Source organism: Tamandua tetradactyla, chromosome 14, assembly GCF_023851605.1.
Source record: "Tamandua tetradactyla isolate mTamTet1 chromosome 14, mTamTet1.pri, whole genome shotgun sequence".
Taxonomy (NCBI): domain Eukaryota; kingdom Metazoa; phylum Chordata; class Mammalia; order Pilosa; family Myrmecophagidae; genus Tamandua; species Tamandua tetradactyla.
Genome location: NC_135340.1, coordinates 62,821,466 through 62,839,175, shown reverse-complemented (window position 1 = coordinate 62,839,175; position 17,710 = coordinate 62,821,466). Strand labels below are relative to the sequence as shown.

Here is a 17,710-nt window from a genome sequence, read left to right as displayed (position 1 = left end):
AATCTCTACGTGACTGCAGGAATGAAATTAGCAACCTTTTGGAAAGAAAGGGAAAAAAAAGAAACAAAAAAAATCATGCGGTTAGTTTATTTACAAATGGAAACTATGTGGTTATTTGTTAGGACACATGAAAAGAAATGGTTAGAGTAAAAACCTGCCTGGAAACTTGGATACTGTTTAAAAACACCTTTTTGGAAGCCCACTAAAAAGTATGTCACAAACTTGAAAGACTAAGCATTCTTATAAAGACCTGGTATTGTGAAAAATAGGAATTAACCTAAATACACAGTGATAGGGTAAAATTTGTTTAAATCAGGGTACAGCAGTATAGGGGATCATTCGGCAGAATAAACACCAGACCCACCACCCGTTCTCTTCCTCCTCCTCCCTAGGCTACTTCTTCATGATTGACTTTATTTTCAACAAACGTTGGTTCTCCTCGGGACTCCGCCTCCACACTCTACTTCTCTTTACCTTCCTCACCTTCATTAAATAGTTCATCCATTCCCATGACTTTAGATGCTTCTTATCTCCTGATGACTCCCAAATTTATAGCTAGCCTCACCTTCTCTAGGCTTTAAATTCTCTTGCACAACTGCTGTATGATATCACCACTTGAATGTCTGATATCTCAAAACTCACAGGTTTAAAATGGTTTCTGCCCTCGAAGCTTGCCCCACTATAATTTTTTCCATCTCATTACATGGCGTCAGCATCCACCCAATCGTTCAGCTAGGAAAGGGGAAGTCATTCTTGATCTCTTGTTCCTTCAGGCCCCACATTTACTCTATCACCAAGCCCTATTCATTTCCCTCTAAAATACGCTTCAAATTTGTCCTCTTCTCTAGTGCCAGCTCTGCTTCCCTTATGTAGCCATCATCATCTTCCCCTTAACTTCTGCAGCAGACCTGCTCCCCTCCAGCACATCCCCCATGCCTCTGAAAGAGGGACCTTCTGTAAATGTTCATCTGGCCTTGTCCTTCCCTGCTAAAAACCTCCAGTGACTTTGCATATAAAATAAAATCCAAACTTTTTAATGTGTCCCTTGGAGCCCTGCGGGGTCTGCAGGTGGGACTGCGTAGAGAAAGCAGCACCTAACGTTTTCCTTGAGATGAATTTTGATCTAAGCAAGGACTTCCTCCCCTGGTGAGTTTGTTTTCAGATTCGAATTATGGTTCCAAGATGGTTTGCCGCTATGGGCATTGGAAATGGGAACGGAGTCAGTTAGCTTTTTCCTTTTCCTTCAAATCGACCAAGGTGGTTTGAAATCGATTTTATTCAAGGATTTCTTTAAAAACATAAGAATGACTTCTGCGAATCTATGACATAGGCTATCGCTTAGCTGTTATATTATGTTGTGTTGTGTTTTTCCAGAGGACTTCAACAAGCTGTGCTCCGTCCCTATGGTGGCCCCTGGGAGACCAGAATATCCTCTCCCACCCCTTGCCCCCATTCCCCCAGTAGTTCACCCTGTTCCTTCTGGACCTCAGATTCCCGTACCGCGACCACCAGTGGAGTATCCATATCCTTCTCGGGAACCTCCAAGTAAGAATTTGAAAGTCATGTAGTTATTTTTCTTGCATTAATCAGGCTTTTGTTTATGCTCTTTTCATAATTCAAATAAATGCAACAGTTGTGAGGACAGATTTTCAGTTGACGTAGTGTTGTGTAAATTGCAAATTTCTCAGTTTGCCTATTGCACAGAGAAAAATGGAAGGCTTTTGGGTTCTGTAGAGGTTAATGTCCTTTTGTTATTGACCTTTTCAGCCGATATGTGGGAGTTATAGGAAAGCTGCTTCAGAGGATAACAGAGTAGGTGTAAAATTATGCTTTGAGCTATACACCTTATGAAGCAGTTTTGCAGGTAATTAAACACCAGTGATTCACTGCCTTTGTTATTTCCCCAATATGGAGGCCTGAGGAATTAGTAAGGAGAAGTGGGCAGGGAGAATCAGGTGAGCACTGGACAGAAGTATCTCTCCTGGCGCTCCACAGTGTCGATGTGATAGCTGATGCAGGCATGGAAATATGCTCTTGGCTGCTAGATGACCTTTGGCAAAGAGTATCCTCTTACTTTTTTGATTCAGCGTATTATCCGTTATTACCAGATTAAGTACTGACGTAAGGCTCTGTGGTTATAAGTCATTTTAATGGGGTTTAATGTTGTTCTTCTAGGGGTCCTGCCAGTCAACGTCACCGATTACTGCCAGTTATTCCGCTATCTCTGTCAAAATGGACGTTGCATTCCAACTCCTGGGAGCTACAGGTGTGAGTGCAACAAAGGGTTCCAGCTGGATCTCCGTGGAGAGTGCATTGGTAGGTGCTTGCCAGGCAGATACAGAGTGGCTGTTGAATTCTGCTGGATGACTGTGTTAGTTTTCTATTGCCATTGCAACAAATTATCTCAAACTTAGTGGCTTAAAACAATACGGATTTATTATCTGGCTGGTCTGTAGGTTAAAAGCTCAAAACATATCTCACTGGGTTAAAAATCAAGATGTTGAGGAAGTAACATTTCTTTCCTGAGGTTCTGGGGAGAAACCATCTCCTTGCCTTTTCTCTGGCTTCCAGAGACTGTTTGCGTTCCTCGATTTATGGCCCCTTCCTTCATTTTCAAAGCCAGCAATCTAGAATCTGCAAATCCTTCTCTGAGTCTCTGGTTCTCTTCTCCAATTCTCTCTTCTACTTTTAGGAACCCTTGTGATTACCTTAGGTCTATCTACATATATTCCAAGAGAATCTTTTTCATCTTAGAGTCAACTGTTTAGCAAACTTTAATTCCATAGGCACCCATAATTCCCCTCTGCCATGTTACATGTTCACAGATTCTGGGGAGTAGAAATGTGAACGTCTTTGGAGATTCATTATTCTGCTTACTACAGTGACTTTTAACTTCTACTGTAATAGATTCAAGTCATTGTTGAAACTCCAATTTAAGTCATTTCCCAAAAGCCTGGCCATTAACAAATAAAGTATTAAAAGCATCCCCAAGTTATGACAATTTGTGCATTTTACTAAGTCAAATGGGTAATTTACCAACTCTCTAATTAGACATTAAAATCTGAAGAGAGAAACTTTAAATTTTCGATGTCATTTAAGCTAGCAAAGGGAGGAAAATGCAACACAAGAAAAATCGATTTGTTGGACTGAACATGACTATCTACTTAAAAAGAATCCACCTCTTAGTTCGGTTAAGAATTCCAATTCTAAAAGTAGGAATGGGACAGAAATAAGTAGTTCTTGCTTTTTTGCACTATTTAGTGTCCTGCTAATGTGAGGCCACATTAGCAGACAGCCCTCCAATCCTTAGAGGCCATCAGAACTGGGTGCCACGGGGAACATCCAGCCCAGGATGGGGGATGTGCATCTGCCACTAAGAGCCAGGAGACCTTGGCCAATGGATCCTCTTCCCTGAGCCTTCCCTTTTCCTTCACAAATACAAGAATATTAACCATCTTGCCTCGAAGTGTAGTAATAATTCTAAGTGACTGTAAAACTGGTGGGAGCCTATGTACTGAGGACATCTGTGGACTCGCTGGTGGGTGGAGCTGCTCTTTCTAGACAATTGCTCGCTTTGTATTTTATTCTAACTTTTTTTTTTTTTTTTACATGGGCAGGCACTGGGAATCGAACCCAGGTCCTCGGGCATGGCAGGCAAGCACTCTTACCTGCTGAGCCACTGTGGCCCGCCCTATTCTAACATTCTTAGCACTCGCCGCAGGGGATGCTTGGACATGGTTCGGCCTTCTTTCCAATGCAAAGTTGAGCTCCAAAAGATACTCAGAATCCTCTCCAGAAACCACCTCAGAAATATTTGTTTGTTTCTCTGAGGCCAGGTTCAGTGAAGAGAAAATGTTTATTAGCTTGGATTGCTGAGTGGGTATGTGCTTGGTATTTTTCTCTGAAAAATAACACATGGGAATAATGCATTTTAACTGTTCGACCCGTCTTCAAATGGCTAGTGACATGGAAAGAAAAAGAATATTTCATGATGCTTTTTATTTCTTAGAGGAACAATTTGATACATTGTAAAAGAAAAACCAATAAAATGGTCTTACAGTTGAGTTATTGCTGTTGAATTTCTTACTAAAATATGCTGTCTGTGTATTGCAGATATCGATGAATGCGAGAAGAACCCTTGTGCCGGTGGAGAGTGCAGTAATAACCAGGGTTCCTATACCTGCCAGTGCCGAGTTGGCTATCAGAGCACGCTGACGCGGACCGAGTGCCGAGGTAGGCCCCGGCGTGCACCGCACGGCTCCTGCACCAGTTGAGGTGTTGGGCTTTAAGGAGTTCCGTGGATTCTAAGTAACCCTGGCCAGAAGAAGCTGATAGAGTTCTGCTGCCTTTTGGACTTAATTCCAGATATTCTCACTCTGAAGAAGAGTGTCAAAATCTGGCAAATGTTCAACCTGTTTTAAATGATGCTTCTGTGCTTTCAGAAATATCTCATTTGTGCCGCTATTTGCCTTATCACTATTACCTGCTATTTTTTTTCATTTGTGAGTGAGGGATTGGGGCTGTGTCTTATTGACACAGAAGCTGAGCAAAGATTTCAGTAAAATAGCATATAACTAATTCCTTCATGGGAAGGTCTAAAAGATAAAGAAGTAGCCCATAAGGCCTTGCCGCTTATTTTATGCTCAGCAGCAGTGTCGAAGCAAATCTCAGGCTCCTCCTAAAGCCTGCAGAACCAGAGTCAGCATTTTTACCAGACCCCCCAGTGATCTATATGTGCATTAAAGTTTGAGAAACACTGTTCTACATGTCCCCTCACAAAAGTTTCCCTTCAGGCTTGCTTATTAATTTATTTATTAAATCACCCAATATGCCTTTTATTGATTGACTTTTTATGTACTGAGTTCCTGGGGCACAGATAAGATGTACTTCTTACCCTCAGGGAACTCAAATATCTCTATCATCTATAAATTTGGCATAAAATGACTTGTATCATTAATCCAGTAAAGCCCAGGTAAAAGCAAGTAAACTCTTTGTTAAAATAACTACACGAAAAAGTTAGGAAAGTTTGTATCACTTAAAAAAACTTGCCAGTCATTAATTAGGATTAATTTTTTGCCTCTGTTTACAAAAGCTTTTCATGTGAATTGAAGACATAGAAGTTTTTATTTTTATGAGTGAATTGGTTTCAAAATCATTGTTTGATTCACATTCAAAGATTTCTTGCTGGAGTTTGTTTTAGCACACTTAGAAAATGGCAGTTTTGAGCAGAGAAACTGGACACAGCATTTCCACACACTAATATTTTTAATAATGACCTAGTTGCTGCATTATAGATATGGATCATTTGAATATTAAGCTGAGGTTACAATCTCCTTAATACCATAACTATTGTTTAAATGAATTATCAAGTACAAACAATGTACTGGGCATTTTACCATAGTAGAAAATAAAATGAAATGAATGTCTAGGAGACTGCACTATTAAATAAACAAATAGAAGAGATTATTGGAGAGCACTCAGCTGGGGTAAGGGCCAGCCAGTGCAAATGCATGCTGTCATCAAACTGAGATTTAATTTATTAGAGACTAAAGATTACCTAAAAACCTCAAGCTCTGTCTTCGTTAAGAGGCAGTGTGGAGCTTATCCTGAATATAAAAAGTTGATAACAGGCTCACACCTTTTTTGGGTAGATGAAAGATGCCACAGAATGGTCAAAAAGGCTGAGTATTTAGCAGAGAGGAACTCGATGAATAGAAATTAGAGATGAATTAGAATTAGCTGAATAGAAAGTGGCCTAAAAATGAGACTGAAACCCAGTGAAGGGGAACTTTGATTGGCAAGTTTTTAACATTTGTCTTCTAAGACAGCGGGGAGCCCGATGGCATTCTGGAATTGGTGAGGAGAGAAAAAACTGAGCTCTTTAGCCTGTTTATTTTATGTGTGAACCTCAAAAGATTATAAAACCCTGAAGAAAAGTCTGCTCAAGACTGTGTGGCTTTTACTAGTCCTTGGAGTGTGGCTTGCTCAAAGTCAGATTTTAGCAAGGATTAAGAAATAAATGAGAGAGAAAAAGATCACAGGCTGCTGGCACAAAGATCAGACAGAAGAAAAGCCCAGACTGCCTCAGCTGGTCCAATGACTCGTGTGGAAACCACTGCTGGATCTGCACAAAAAGAAAGTGCGTCTGAGGGTCAACCACAAGACACCGTGCCGATGCCGGGTAGACAGGCAAAAACCCCACATGCCCTGCATGCAAATTCTCGTCACTGGGGAGGCTCAAGTTGTCTTATGCCAGGCATATGTGGCCTCAACTCTGCCTAGATAGATCTGTCCCCAATCTCTACCCAGTTCCCTAGTCCCTACCTTTGGGGGAAAAATCCAACTTTTAGAAGGTAAGCCATGGGAAAGATTGTGTCCTGTGTCGAAAAGGCAGTTTTAGTTTGTGTTTCATCCTCTTTGAGAAACTGAAGAAAACATAGATAATCCAGGGTGCTGTGTTGTCCGTTTTGGGTTGATTGTTAATCTTTAAGTGAGAGAGCAGATAGAGCTTATTCAAGTTATTGCCATTTTTAACCCTTACTTATCAAGCCCTCTTGTTTAATTTGCATAATATTAGACACAACAGAAAAAAGGGCGTAAATGCCACCATAGTACGAATATATTATTCAGTAGTAAAATAGTCATATGGTCATAAAAGAGATTAAGAATAATCTAAGCAATAAAACTACATTTGGACCATAAGGAAGGTAACATTTCAGAGTCACATGGTTGATGATTTTCAAACAGAATTAAACAATAATTTTTTTATTAGAGAACTTATAGGTTTACAGAAAAATCATGTAGAAAATAGAGTTCCCCATGCACACGTTTCCCTATTATTAACACTTTGCATTATTATAGTACCTTTATTATAATTGATGAAACAATATTATTATAATTATATTACTAATTATAGTCCATAATTTACATTAGGGTTCGGTATTTGTTTTGTACTGTTGTATGTTTTTTTTTAATTGATTCTAATAGTATATAAACAACCTAAATTTCCACCCTTTAACCATGTTCAAACATGTAATTTAATGGTGCTAGTTACCTTCAGAATGCTATACTACCATCAATTCCTACCGTTACCGAAACCTGACCATCATCCAAACAGAAGCTCTGTACTAATTAATTATTAACTCCCCATTACCTGCACCAACCAGACACTTATTCTAGTTTATGAATCTACGGATTTCTAGTTCATGTCATATCATTCATATCATACAATATTTGTCCTTTTGTGTCTGGCTTATTTCACTCAGCGTAACCTCTTCAAGGTTCATCTATGTTGTTGCATGTATTAGGACTTCATTCTTTTTATAGCTGAATAATATTCCATTGTGTGTATGCACTACATTTTGTTTATCCATTTATCCTTTGATGAATGCTTTGATTGCTACCATCTCTTGGCTATTGTGAATAAACCCACAGTGAACCTTGGTGTGCAAATAATCTGTCTGAGTCCTTGCATTCAGTTCTTTGGGGTGTATACTTAGAAGTTAGATTGCCAGGTCATTTTGATACTTCTTACTTAAACTTACTGAGGAAAGGCCAAACTGTTTTCCACTGTGGCTGCATCATTTTACATTCACCACAATGATGTGCAAGTGTCCCTATTTCTCTGCATTCTCTCCAACACTTAATATTTTCCATTTTTTAATAGTAGCCATTCTAGTGGGTATAAAATGGTATCTCATTGTGGTTTTCATTTGCATCTCCCTAATGGCTAATGATGTTGAGCATCTTTTCATGTGCTTATTTGCCATTTGTTCTTCCTCTTTGAGGAAATATCTATTCAAGTGTTTTGCCCATTTTTGAATTGGGTTGTTGGTCTTTTGTTGTTGAATTGTAGGATTTCTTTATATATTTATTATATTAAACTTTTATCATAGATGTGATTTCCAAATATTTTCTCCCATTCTGTAGCTTGTCTTTTTACTTTTCTGATGAAGTCCTTTGATGTACAAAAACTTTTAATTTTGATGAAGTCCCATTTATCTATTCTTTTCTTTCATTGCTTGTGCTTTGGGTATAAAGTCTAAGAAACAATTGCCTAACAAATTCCTGAAGATGCTTCCTTATGTTTTCTTTTAGGAGTTATATAGTTTTGGTTCTTAAATTTAAATCTTTGATCCATTTTTAGCTAACTTTTGCATCTGTGTGAGGTAGGAATCAACTTTCATTGTTTTGGATACCCTGTTTTACCAACACTGTTAAAGATCTTTTCTTTCCTCTATTGAATGAATATGCACCTTGCCAAAAATCAGTTGGCCATAGGTGTGAGTGTTTACTTCTGAACTCTCAATTCAATTCCATTGGTCTGTATGTCTGTCCTTGTACCAGAATGCCATACCTTTTCATTACTGTAGCTTTGTAATAAGAAAGTGTGAGTCTTCCAGCTTCATTCTTTTTCAAGATAGTTTTGGCTATTTGGGGCCTCTTTCCATTCCATATAAATTTGGTGATTAGCTTTTCCATTTCTGCAAAGAAGTCTGGTGGAATTTTGTGTTGGTATTGCATTGACTCTGTAAATCACTTTGTATACAATTGGCATCTTAACAATATTTGTTCTTCCAATTCATGAACGTGGAATGTCCATCCATATATTTAGGTCTTTGATTTCTTTTAGCAATCTTTGTAGTTTTTCATGTATGAGTGCTTTATACGTTGGTTAGATTTGTTCTTAGATATCTGGTGCTTTTAATCGCTTTTGTAAATAGATTTTTTTCTTGATTTCTTGTTCACACTGCTGATTTTTTGCCTTCTGCTCTTGTATCCCAGCACTTTGCTGAATTTGCTTATTGGCTATAGTAGCTTTATTGTGAATTTTTCAGGATTTTCTATATACATATGCAAATAAGGAAAGTTTTGCTTCTTCCTTTCCAGTTTAGATGCCTTTTATTTCTTTTTCTTGTTAATTGAGCAGACTAGAACTTCCAGTACAAGGGTGAATGACAGTGGTGACAATGGGCATCCTTGTCTTATTCCTGATCTTAGAGAGAAAGCTTTCAGTCTTTCACCATTGAATATGATATTAGTGATGGGTGTTTTATATATATATCCTTTATTACATTGAGAAGTTACCTTTGATTCCTAGTTTTCTGAATGTTCTTATCAATATAGGGTGCTGGATATTGTTCAGTGCCTTTTTCTGTGTCAATTGAGATGATCATGTGTTTTTTTCCCTTTATTCTATTAACGCTGTATATTGAATTATTGATTTTCTTATGTTGAACCACCTTGACATACCTGGATAAATCCCACTTGATCACGGTGTATAATTCTTTTAAGGTGCTATTGGATTCAGTTTGCTAGTATTCGGGGAGGATTTTTCATCTCTATCTATAAGGGGTATTGGTCTGTAATTTTCTTCCCTTGCAGTATCTTTATTTGGCTTTGGTATTAGGGTGATATGGCCTCAGATTTATTTGGGAAGTGTAGACTTCTTCTCAGTGTTTTGGAAGAATCTGAACAGGATTAGTGTTAATTCTTTTTGAAATTTTTGGTAACACTCACTAGTGAAGCCATCTGGTTCTGGACTTCTCTTTGTTGTGAGGTTTTGTTTGTTTGTTTGTTTTTAATTACTGATTCAATTTCTTTGTTATTAGTTTGTTGAGGTCATCTATTTCTTCTTGTGTCACTATAGTAGTTTATGTGTTTTCTATTAATCTAACCTTTTCATCTAGATTATCTAATTTGTTGGTGTACAGTTGTTCTTAGTATCATTTTATAAACTTTTTTATTTCTGTGGGGTTGGTAGGAATGCCTCCCTTCATTTCTGATTTTAGTTTTTGTGTACTCTCTTTTTTTCTCTATCAGTCTGGCTAAGGTTTATCAATTTTGTTGATCTCTTCTAAGAACCAACTTTTTGTTTTATTGACTCTATTTCTACTTCATCTATCTCCACTTTAATCTTTGTTATTTTTTTTCTTTTCCTTCCTCTTACTTTGGGGTTAGTTTGCTCTTCTTTTTCTAAATCCTCCAGTTGTGAAGTTAGGTCTCTGATTTGAGTGCTTTCTTTTTTAATGTACGCATGTAGAGCTATCAGTCTCCCTCTCAGCACTGCCTTTGCTGCATCCTATGGGTTTTGGCATACTTTCATTTTCATTTACCTCGGTGTATTTCCTAATGTACCTTATTTTTTCTTTGAGCCATTGGTTGTTTGAAGTTTGTCTTATTTAATTTCCACGTATTTGCAAATTTTCCAGTTCTCCCTCTGTTATTGATTTCTTTCCTCTTTCCTGTGTGGTTGGAGAAGATACTTGTATGATCTTAACAGTTTTTAATTTATTGAGACTTGTTTTATGACCAAACATATGATCTATCCTGGAGAATCATCCATGTGTACAGAAGAAGAATGTGTATTCTGTTTTTTGTTGGTACATTGTTCTATGTTTGTCTCTTAGGTCTTGTTTGTGTAATGTATCATTCAAGTCTTGTATTTTCCTCATTGATCTGTTGATTGACTTTTTGCACCAATCCATTTTGATTTAATTGTTTCTTATACTGTAGCTGTTTCTGCCTGCGGGGCAAGTTCTCAGAGGTGAACCAGGGAAGAGTTCCTGATTCTTTCAGGTTGTCTCCCCCACCCCACCCCCAATAGATTTGTACCAACATACAGGCACCACAATATTCACATAGAGGTTACTCTGTTACCTCCAGAACAGACACCCACAATTGGTGTGGCAGGCAGGCTCCTCGCCATGCTGGGGATCAGGTTGGAGAGGGTCCAGCAAGGGCGCTGTGAGCTTCTCCTACTGTTTTTTAAAGCTTGTTTTCTTGATTTGATACCACCCAGTAATGCTGTAACTTTTCTGGAATTCTAAGGAAATGACTTTGCCAGTTTTTATTAGTTGTTCGAAGACAGTGTTGGAATGGCAGTTTGGAACGTCTTATATGCTATCATTTTGTCAATCAGAATTCTGAACAATATATATATATTGTATATATATATATCAAAAGCATATTTGTTTTATTTTGGTTCTAATATTATTGGTTGTAAGATCTGCTTTTAAAATCATGTGATGCAAGACACCAGCCAAAGTTCAATATAAATAATGGTATATTCTGATTCATGACATTAGCTAGGAAAATGTGGAATCTATTTTGTTTACAATATTGAGATTTAAGGAATTTAAGGAATCTTATTAGAAGTTAGAGTTAGATTGAATGCTATTATATTGTTGTTGCTTTTCCTGGCATGTGCCTTTCAAGCTCTAGTTAGTAATTCAATTTCATTACTTGATACCCAATTTATGTTGATGAAAAATTACTCGGTAATTAAGTCCCAAGGCTAAGATCCTGAGTTTGAAGAAGGAGGGACGGAGAATTGAAATAATTGTCAATCTCCAAAGTAAAGCTATATCTTTCTTTGTACCTTTGATTTTAGACATTGATGAATGTTTACAGAATGGCCGGATCTGCAATAATGGTCGCTGCATCAACACAGATGGCAGTTTCCACTGTGTGTGCAATGCAGGTTTTCATGTTACGAGAGATGGGAAGAACTGTGAAGGTAATAACTAAAAAAATGGTTTTCCCCCTTGTCCCACTGCAGTTTCAATATAGGGAGACTTAACAAAGATCAAGCTGCCAACTACTAAGTGGTAGGCCAAAGTATTAAATGTATTTCACATATTGTTATTTTGAGGCCAGCCTAATTTTCCACCATACTCATGTTCCTAGTATAGTTGTGTTTAATTCACATTTGTGTGAGTCAAATAGTATTTTAAATATTGTAAGGGAGCTTGACATTCAGTGATTATTTCATGATGATAAAATCTTTGTAATATAAATAAATACCTCATAATTTTATACAATCAGTATTTGTGCTATTTTTTTTTAAAAGACACACCTAAACCTATATAGTCTTTAGTTATTTGTTAAACCTTTTGCTTAAAGTGTCCGCTCAGCAATAAAAATACTACTAATCGGTACCTAAAAACGTAAAATTTGTTTGAAAGAAGCATTGACTATTGAATGTCAGCCTTTTTAATTACCTCTTGAATTAGTTACCTCACTTTGACTTGGATTGCCTCAAACATTTTGACTTTTACTCCTTGCCATTTTTCCAAAATAGAAAATATGATTATTATTGATGAGTGTCCATTTCTTGAACCTTTAGAAACAAATGAATAATGCTCCTTCTCATGTCTCCCAACCTCTTTGGAAAAGGTCTCAAGAATCTATTCATATATTAAAAGAATTTCAAAATTGTTCTTAGAAACATTTTTGGCATAATACTATCTCTGTGATTCAATTCAAAGACTAAATGCCAGAATTCTCGGTTGGGGTAGAGTCTTGTTGAAAAAAAATCATAAATTACTTTAGTCTGCTAAAGCCTGTAAGTGAAAACATACCATGTGTGTAAGAGCAAGTGCCTCCCAAGACAGCTGTAATATTAAATTAAAAACCATACTGATGAATTTGAAGAAATAGCACTATGATCAAAGATGCTAGAGGTCAACAGAGACAACTATAAGCCATAATGAGTCTTGCATTTAAAAAGTCCATTTTTTCCTATCCCGATTTAATATCGTCTAAAGCTATAAGCTGTTCTCTTGTTTCCACTTTTTAAAGAATCTAAATATATTTGAGATTCTACTACTTTTCGTTTTAATTTTGTTTTCATTTTTCAGTATGTTAGAAGTAATATGAATCTGTATGCCAGGCTGGTAAAACACTTTTCAGTTTGTAAGCAACTGTTCCTAAAAACGGTCTTGGTAAGCGTCTATTGAGTCAAATTTCATAAGCACATATCTACACGCACACACAGTAAAATAGGTCTAGCTCTATGGTTTGCATGCACATGTCAAAACTTGGGAAATTGAGATACATAACCCCTCTTTATATATTGTAATTTGGACAAAAATCAGGCTTAGACCATTGCAAATGAACAAGGAAATGTGAAGAAACAGGATTATGCTCTTCCTAGTTTACTTCCTTTGTAAGTTTACTTTTCTGATCATAAAAAATGTATTTTTTGCATTTTTAAGATATGGACGAGTGCAGCATCAGGAATATGTGCCTTAATGGAATGTGCATCAATGAAGATGGCAGTTTTAAATGTATTTGTAAACCCGGATTCCAGCTGGCATCAGATGGGCGTTACTGCAAAGGTTTGTGCTATAAAACTCTAAATCATATTCTCACGTGCTTTTTCTCCTTTCTGCATTGTTTAGGAGTGCCACGTTTCTTTGCTGATTTTCCCCATTCAAAGTACCCCTCATTCTGGTTTAGGAAGCATGACTGGAATTCCTGTTTGAGTGTAGCCATCCAGAAAGCCTCAGTTTATACCCAGAAGGCAACCTTATTTCAGTAAGGGGATTTGGGGTCTTTTCAGAGAAGCCTGAAAGGTACACAGCACATGAATCTGAAGCCCAACCATCACTAAGTCTACAAACAGATGGGGACATATTTCTAAATAAGCTGAATTTGGCCTCACCCTTCCATTTGGGAAATAATGGCAATAGGCTCTCCACCTCTTCCATTTTCACCTGGAAAGACTATTTGCAGTGCTTTCTTCTTGAAATTTCCTCCAAGTATCTTAAGGAACAGAAAGTTTTCCATGAACAGTTTATTCAGGCACATAGCAAAAAGGGAAACAGAATTAAGCAGAAGAAATAAACAAACCAGGTATCATTGTTCGACTTGGTAACTTAGGAAATAATTTCATTTCTCCCGGTATTGAGACAACATGAGGATTTTTATTTGTGCTTTTGAAAATTGGGGTCCTGAGAGGAGTGACTGGAGATAGATTTGTACTCAGTGTCTCTTGCCTTCTGTAGTCAGGGATGAGTGATTGCTGTGCTCAGGTCCAAATTCTGAGTTGGAACCAGACTTCTCAAGGAACCTCATACCTAAAACTGGTCCAAGAAATCTGCTAAAATGCTGCACTCAGAACCTCCGTTTGTAGGTTCATATGCACAAGGTTTGAACTTCCAAGCTGTCCCAGATTAAGAAAGCAGAATAAAATCATTTGTTGCCTCTTCTCTCAGTGCCCCAGGTAGACAGCTTTGGTAAAGATGTTATGGAAGACAGCCTTGTATTAAGTCTCTGGCAAGATGCATATTTTCTCCAGGCTTAAAAGAGCTTCTAGCCCTTGGTTGTTTACCTACATCCTCTATGACCTTCACATCCATGGCTCCTAATATTGTGCAAATCTTTCTTCATCACAAGAGAAAACAGTCGAGTTTTTCAAATTTGAAGTAGGAAAATGATTTCTGTATTTTTGAGCCCTGTGCTGGGAGGAACTTAGAGTTGGGAAGACAAGATTAACACATGGAAATATTCTACAATGTAAGACAGCATGAAACAAACTGCCAAATTGTGCAGATTAAGTGCCGTACAAGGGAAAAAAAAGAAAAGGGAAGAGGAATGATTACTGGAATATTTGGAATTAGGCTTCCAAACAAAATAAGAGAAGGAAATGTGAAAGCCCCTTTGTGAGCAGAACTTCTGTGAGAACACATGCTTCTCTTACCTATCCACAGAGCACACTGAGATTCACTTTCGGTGCCTCCAGGCTGCTGGTGACCCAGCTGCAGCCTCTCAGCTTTAAGTATGGCCAGTAGGTAATGCTTATGTAACTATTTAAGAAGACATATGACCTCATTGGTGGAACTAGGTTTTGTAAGCCTTGCAACCAGTGAAATAGTGCCTCTTCAATAAATAGATTGTTCCATTCCTTTGAAAGTTCCTGATGATTTGAAAGGTTTGCTCTGACCCTATCATGCGGGCTTAAGAGTTAGAGAGAAAGGGAGGAAAAAGGGAGGATGCTCCATATTTTATTACCTCTATCTTTTTTGTTTTCCTAGTGTATATGTTAATACACACACTATGTTCGACTAAAGGAAGAAAGAGGAAAGTAATCCCTTGTACACTGAATTCCTTCAGTCCCATGATATTTCTCTTTGAGACATGAGACAAGATTTTCTGTTAGTGCCGAGCCCTTAGTTCTGGGCCCACAAAGATGTGACTGCTCAAAGCTTAATAAACAAATTGATTTCATCTATAACATTGACTTACGGATGACGTGGCCTCTCAGATCTAAATATCCTCAGAAAGTTAAGGCTGGCGGTTTTGAGGAAAGCCCCAAATTACATCTCTCTCCTCATTAAACAGCCTTGGTGTTTCTTTACAGACTGTAGTCACTGCCATTGTTCTATGTGTGTTTGCAACTTGAACAAAAAGATAGTTGGAGTGACTGAACCAATTTAAGTTCATGTATTTGAATATAACTGTTTTGAAATACAATCTGTACACAGAACCTTGGCCCATCTGACTATATTTTGTGCCAAACAAATACCAGCTAAATAAAACATGTAGGTGTTTCAGGCTCAATTTGCCTTTTTAAGGTCAGAAGGAAGGAAATAGTCATATAAACTAGCTGTATATTATAAAGGGGGGTTGTTATGAACTGATTTGCTAAGTGTTACATGTTTCCCGAAACAGAATTTTGATACCATTTCTTACTTCTTCATGTTGAGGAACAAAAATCCCTGCTATTGTTAGTATGTGTCGAATGAAGTCTTTTACCAGCTCTTCCTAAGTGTGCACATACAATAAATATATGTAATGTTTAGCAAAACCTTTTCTTTGCAGGTTTCCAGTTGCTATGGTGCTGTTGTTGGCCCAGAATGTATCAAAATCATCTATATTCATTCTTCTCCTTTTCTAAGGCATACCATCAAAGTTTTGGTTATATGTCTTTTAATGTCATGCTGAGTGTCTTAAAGAATGAAGGTGCAGGTGATACCAATATGATGTTAAATGCCAAAAGGAAAATCTTCCTGCTCATGTCAAAAGTGCAATGTATTCCTGGGCTAGAATTCTGGAAGAACTGCTCTGTGAAACATTACACAAGTCCTTCTGTGTCACTTAGCGTCTTCCTCCAATTCTGTATTACCTTTGTAATTCTTATTTTGGATTTTCAAAAATCTCCTTGGAGAATATTATTAAAGCATTTTATCAGAAAGGAATAAGCTCCACCAGCTGATCTCTCTCAATTTCGTTGCTATTCTTTCAAAGGAAAAAATGAGAATGCATCCCATTGCACTTTTGATTGTTGATGCTGCACAGTATTTTCAGTCTTCTCCATTTTCAATTATTTTAACAGAATGGTAAACATGTTATGGTTTTAAATAAAAATCACCTCGTTTTTAATAAATACTTTCCCCCACCTCAGATATTAATGAGTGTGAAACTCCTGGGATCTGCATGAATGGACGCTGCGTAAACACAGATGGCTCCTACCGATGCGAATGCTTTCCAGGACTGGCAGTGGGTCTGGATGGACGTGTGTGTGTTGGTAAGATAAAGCCGTGATAGTGATCCACCTTCTGTCAATCAGTAAAACCCATCAATAACAAATACACTCTATTGCAGTAGATATAATGAATGTTTGTGGAGGAACTAAACCAGCAAGGGCCAGTTCTCTCCTTGCATAAATTTGATGTTCATTTAAGCAGCAACAAGCTGAGATAAACGAAATCAAGGGACTCTCTCTCTCCTCCCTAATCATGTAGCTGTTCTCAATTTTCTCCAACCCTTGTTTGTTGCTAATGGTCTTTGAAATTGGCCAGTATACAGTCATTGTCTCATGGTAGTATTTTAATAGAGAATTAAATTGCCGAAGGGGAGTATAGAATGCAAAGGAGAACATGGGTAATCCAAAAATTTATGATATGAGAATAGTTTTCCATGGCTTTCTAAGAACTTCAAGATTCGTTGTGGTATGGATAAGAATTTTATCCAAATTATTTTTAAGAAAGGTGTTCAATAAACCTTTTGAATTGGAAAAGGATTGGGCATCACTGAAAAACCTGGTGGTAACAACAATACTGCTTAGTTGACCAACATCCACAGAGTTGATATAATGAACCATCTACAGATTAAACTCCCTCCTTTTTTGGAACATACAAATAATTCAGACATTTAATCATTTTGTGTGTATTTTGAGGCAAACCACATTTCTTATAAAGGTCTTATTAAAAAGTGTGAGATTCAACAGTCATCTGTCATTCATTCAACATCTATTAAATGCCTGCTCTGCACAGGCCTGGAAAAGACAAAAATGACTGAGATATAATGGCAGAATTTAAGAATAACTCCTGATAGCCCCTATAACTGAGAATCTGGCCATGTTTAGGTCTACACTGCTTGGCAGTTGAAGGGGTTGTCGGTGGTGTTTTTCTCCCTTGAACCCTAATACAGAGGCATTCTCTGTGAGTTAATACAGGGATGATGGATACACAAAGCCAACTTCAGCTTTGACCTGGGAGGTTCTCGTCTGTTGGAGGTGACAGTGTGATGACAGATCCTTCTTCCTGTTTAGACACACACATGCGGAGCACATGCTATGGTGGATACAAGAGAGGACAGTGCGTCAAACCCTTGTTTGGTGCCGTTACTAAATCCGAATGCTGTTGCGCCAGCACCGAGTACGCCTTTGGGGAACCTTGCCAGCCATGTCCCGCGCAGAACTCAGGTGTGTGGTGTTACGGAAATGCCCTCACGCTGCCAGCCTTCTGCTGCCGTCTGCAGTCTTTGCATACATGAAAGTCATGGGAAAGGATTACATTATGCTCTCCAGGTGCATGACGTGCCCTCCTGGAGTCTTGGCAGAGGCCAGCCAGTGTCTAATCATATATTACTCACCATCAGGGATTTTGTTCATGGTGCTTCACAATCATTTGGAATAGGCAGC

The 17,710-nt window shown here is 37.8% G+C and overlaps 1 protein-coding gene across 2 annotated transcripts in view; it reads left to right on the top strand.

Annotated features, from left to right (window-relative positions):
* Nucleotides 1-17,710, top strand: part of FBN1 (fibrillin 1) — a 239,421-nt gene that overhangs the window by 131,813 nt on the left and 89,898 nt on the right. For both annotated transcript variants that reach the window (XM_077127803.1, XM_077127802.1), the window contains exons 10-16: nt 1,375-1,545; nt 2,176-2,316; nt 4,114-4,233; nt 11,393-11,518; nt 12,999-13,121; nt 16,190-16,312; nt 17,339-17,491. In XM_077127803.1, the coding sequence (XP_076983918.1) occupies nt 1,375-1,545; nt 2,176-2,316; nt 4,114-4,233; nt 11,393-11,518; nt 12,999-13,121; nt 16,190-16,312; nt 17,339-17,491 (957 nt within the window). The remainder of the gene's footprint in view (nt 1-1,374; nt 1,546-2,175; nt 2,317-4,113; nt 4,234-11,392; nt 11,519-12,998; nt 13,122-16,189; nt 16,313-17,338; nt 17,492-17,710) is intronic.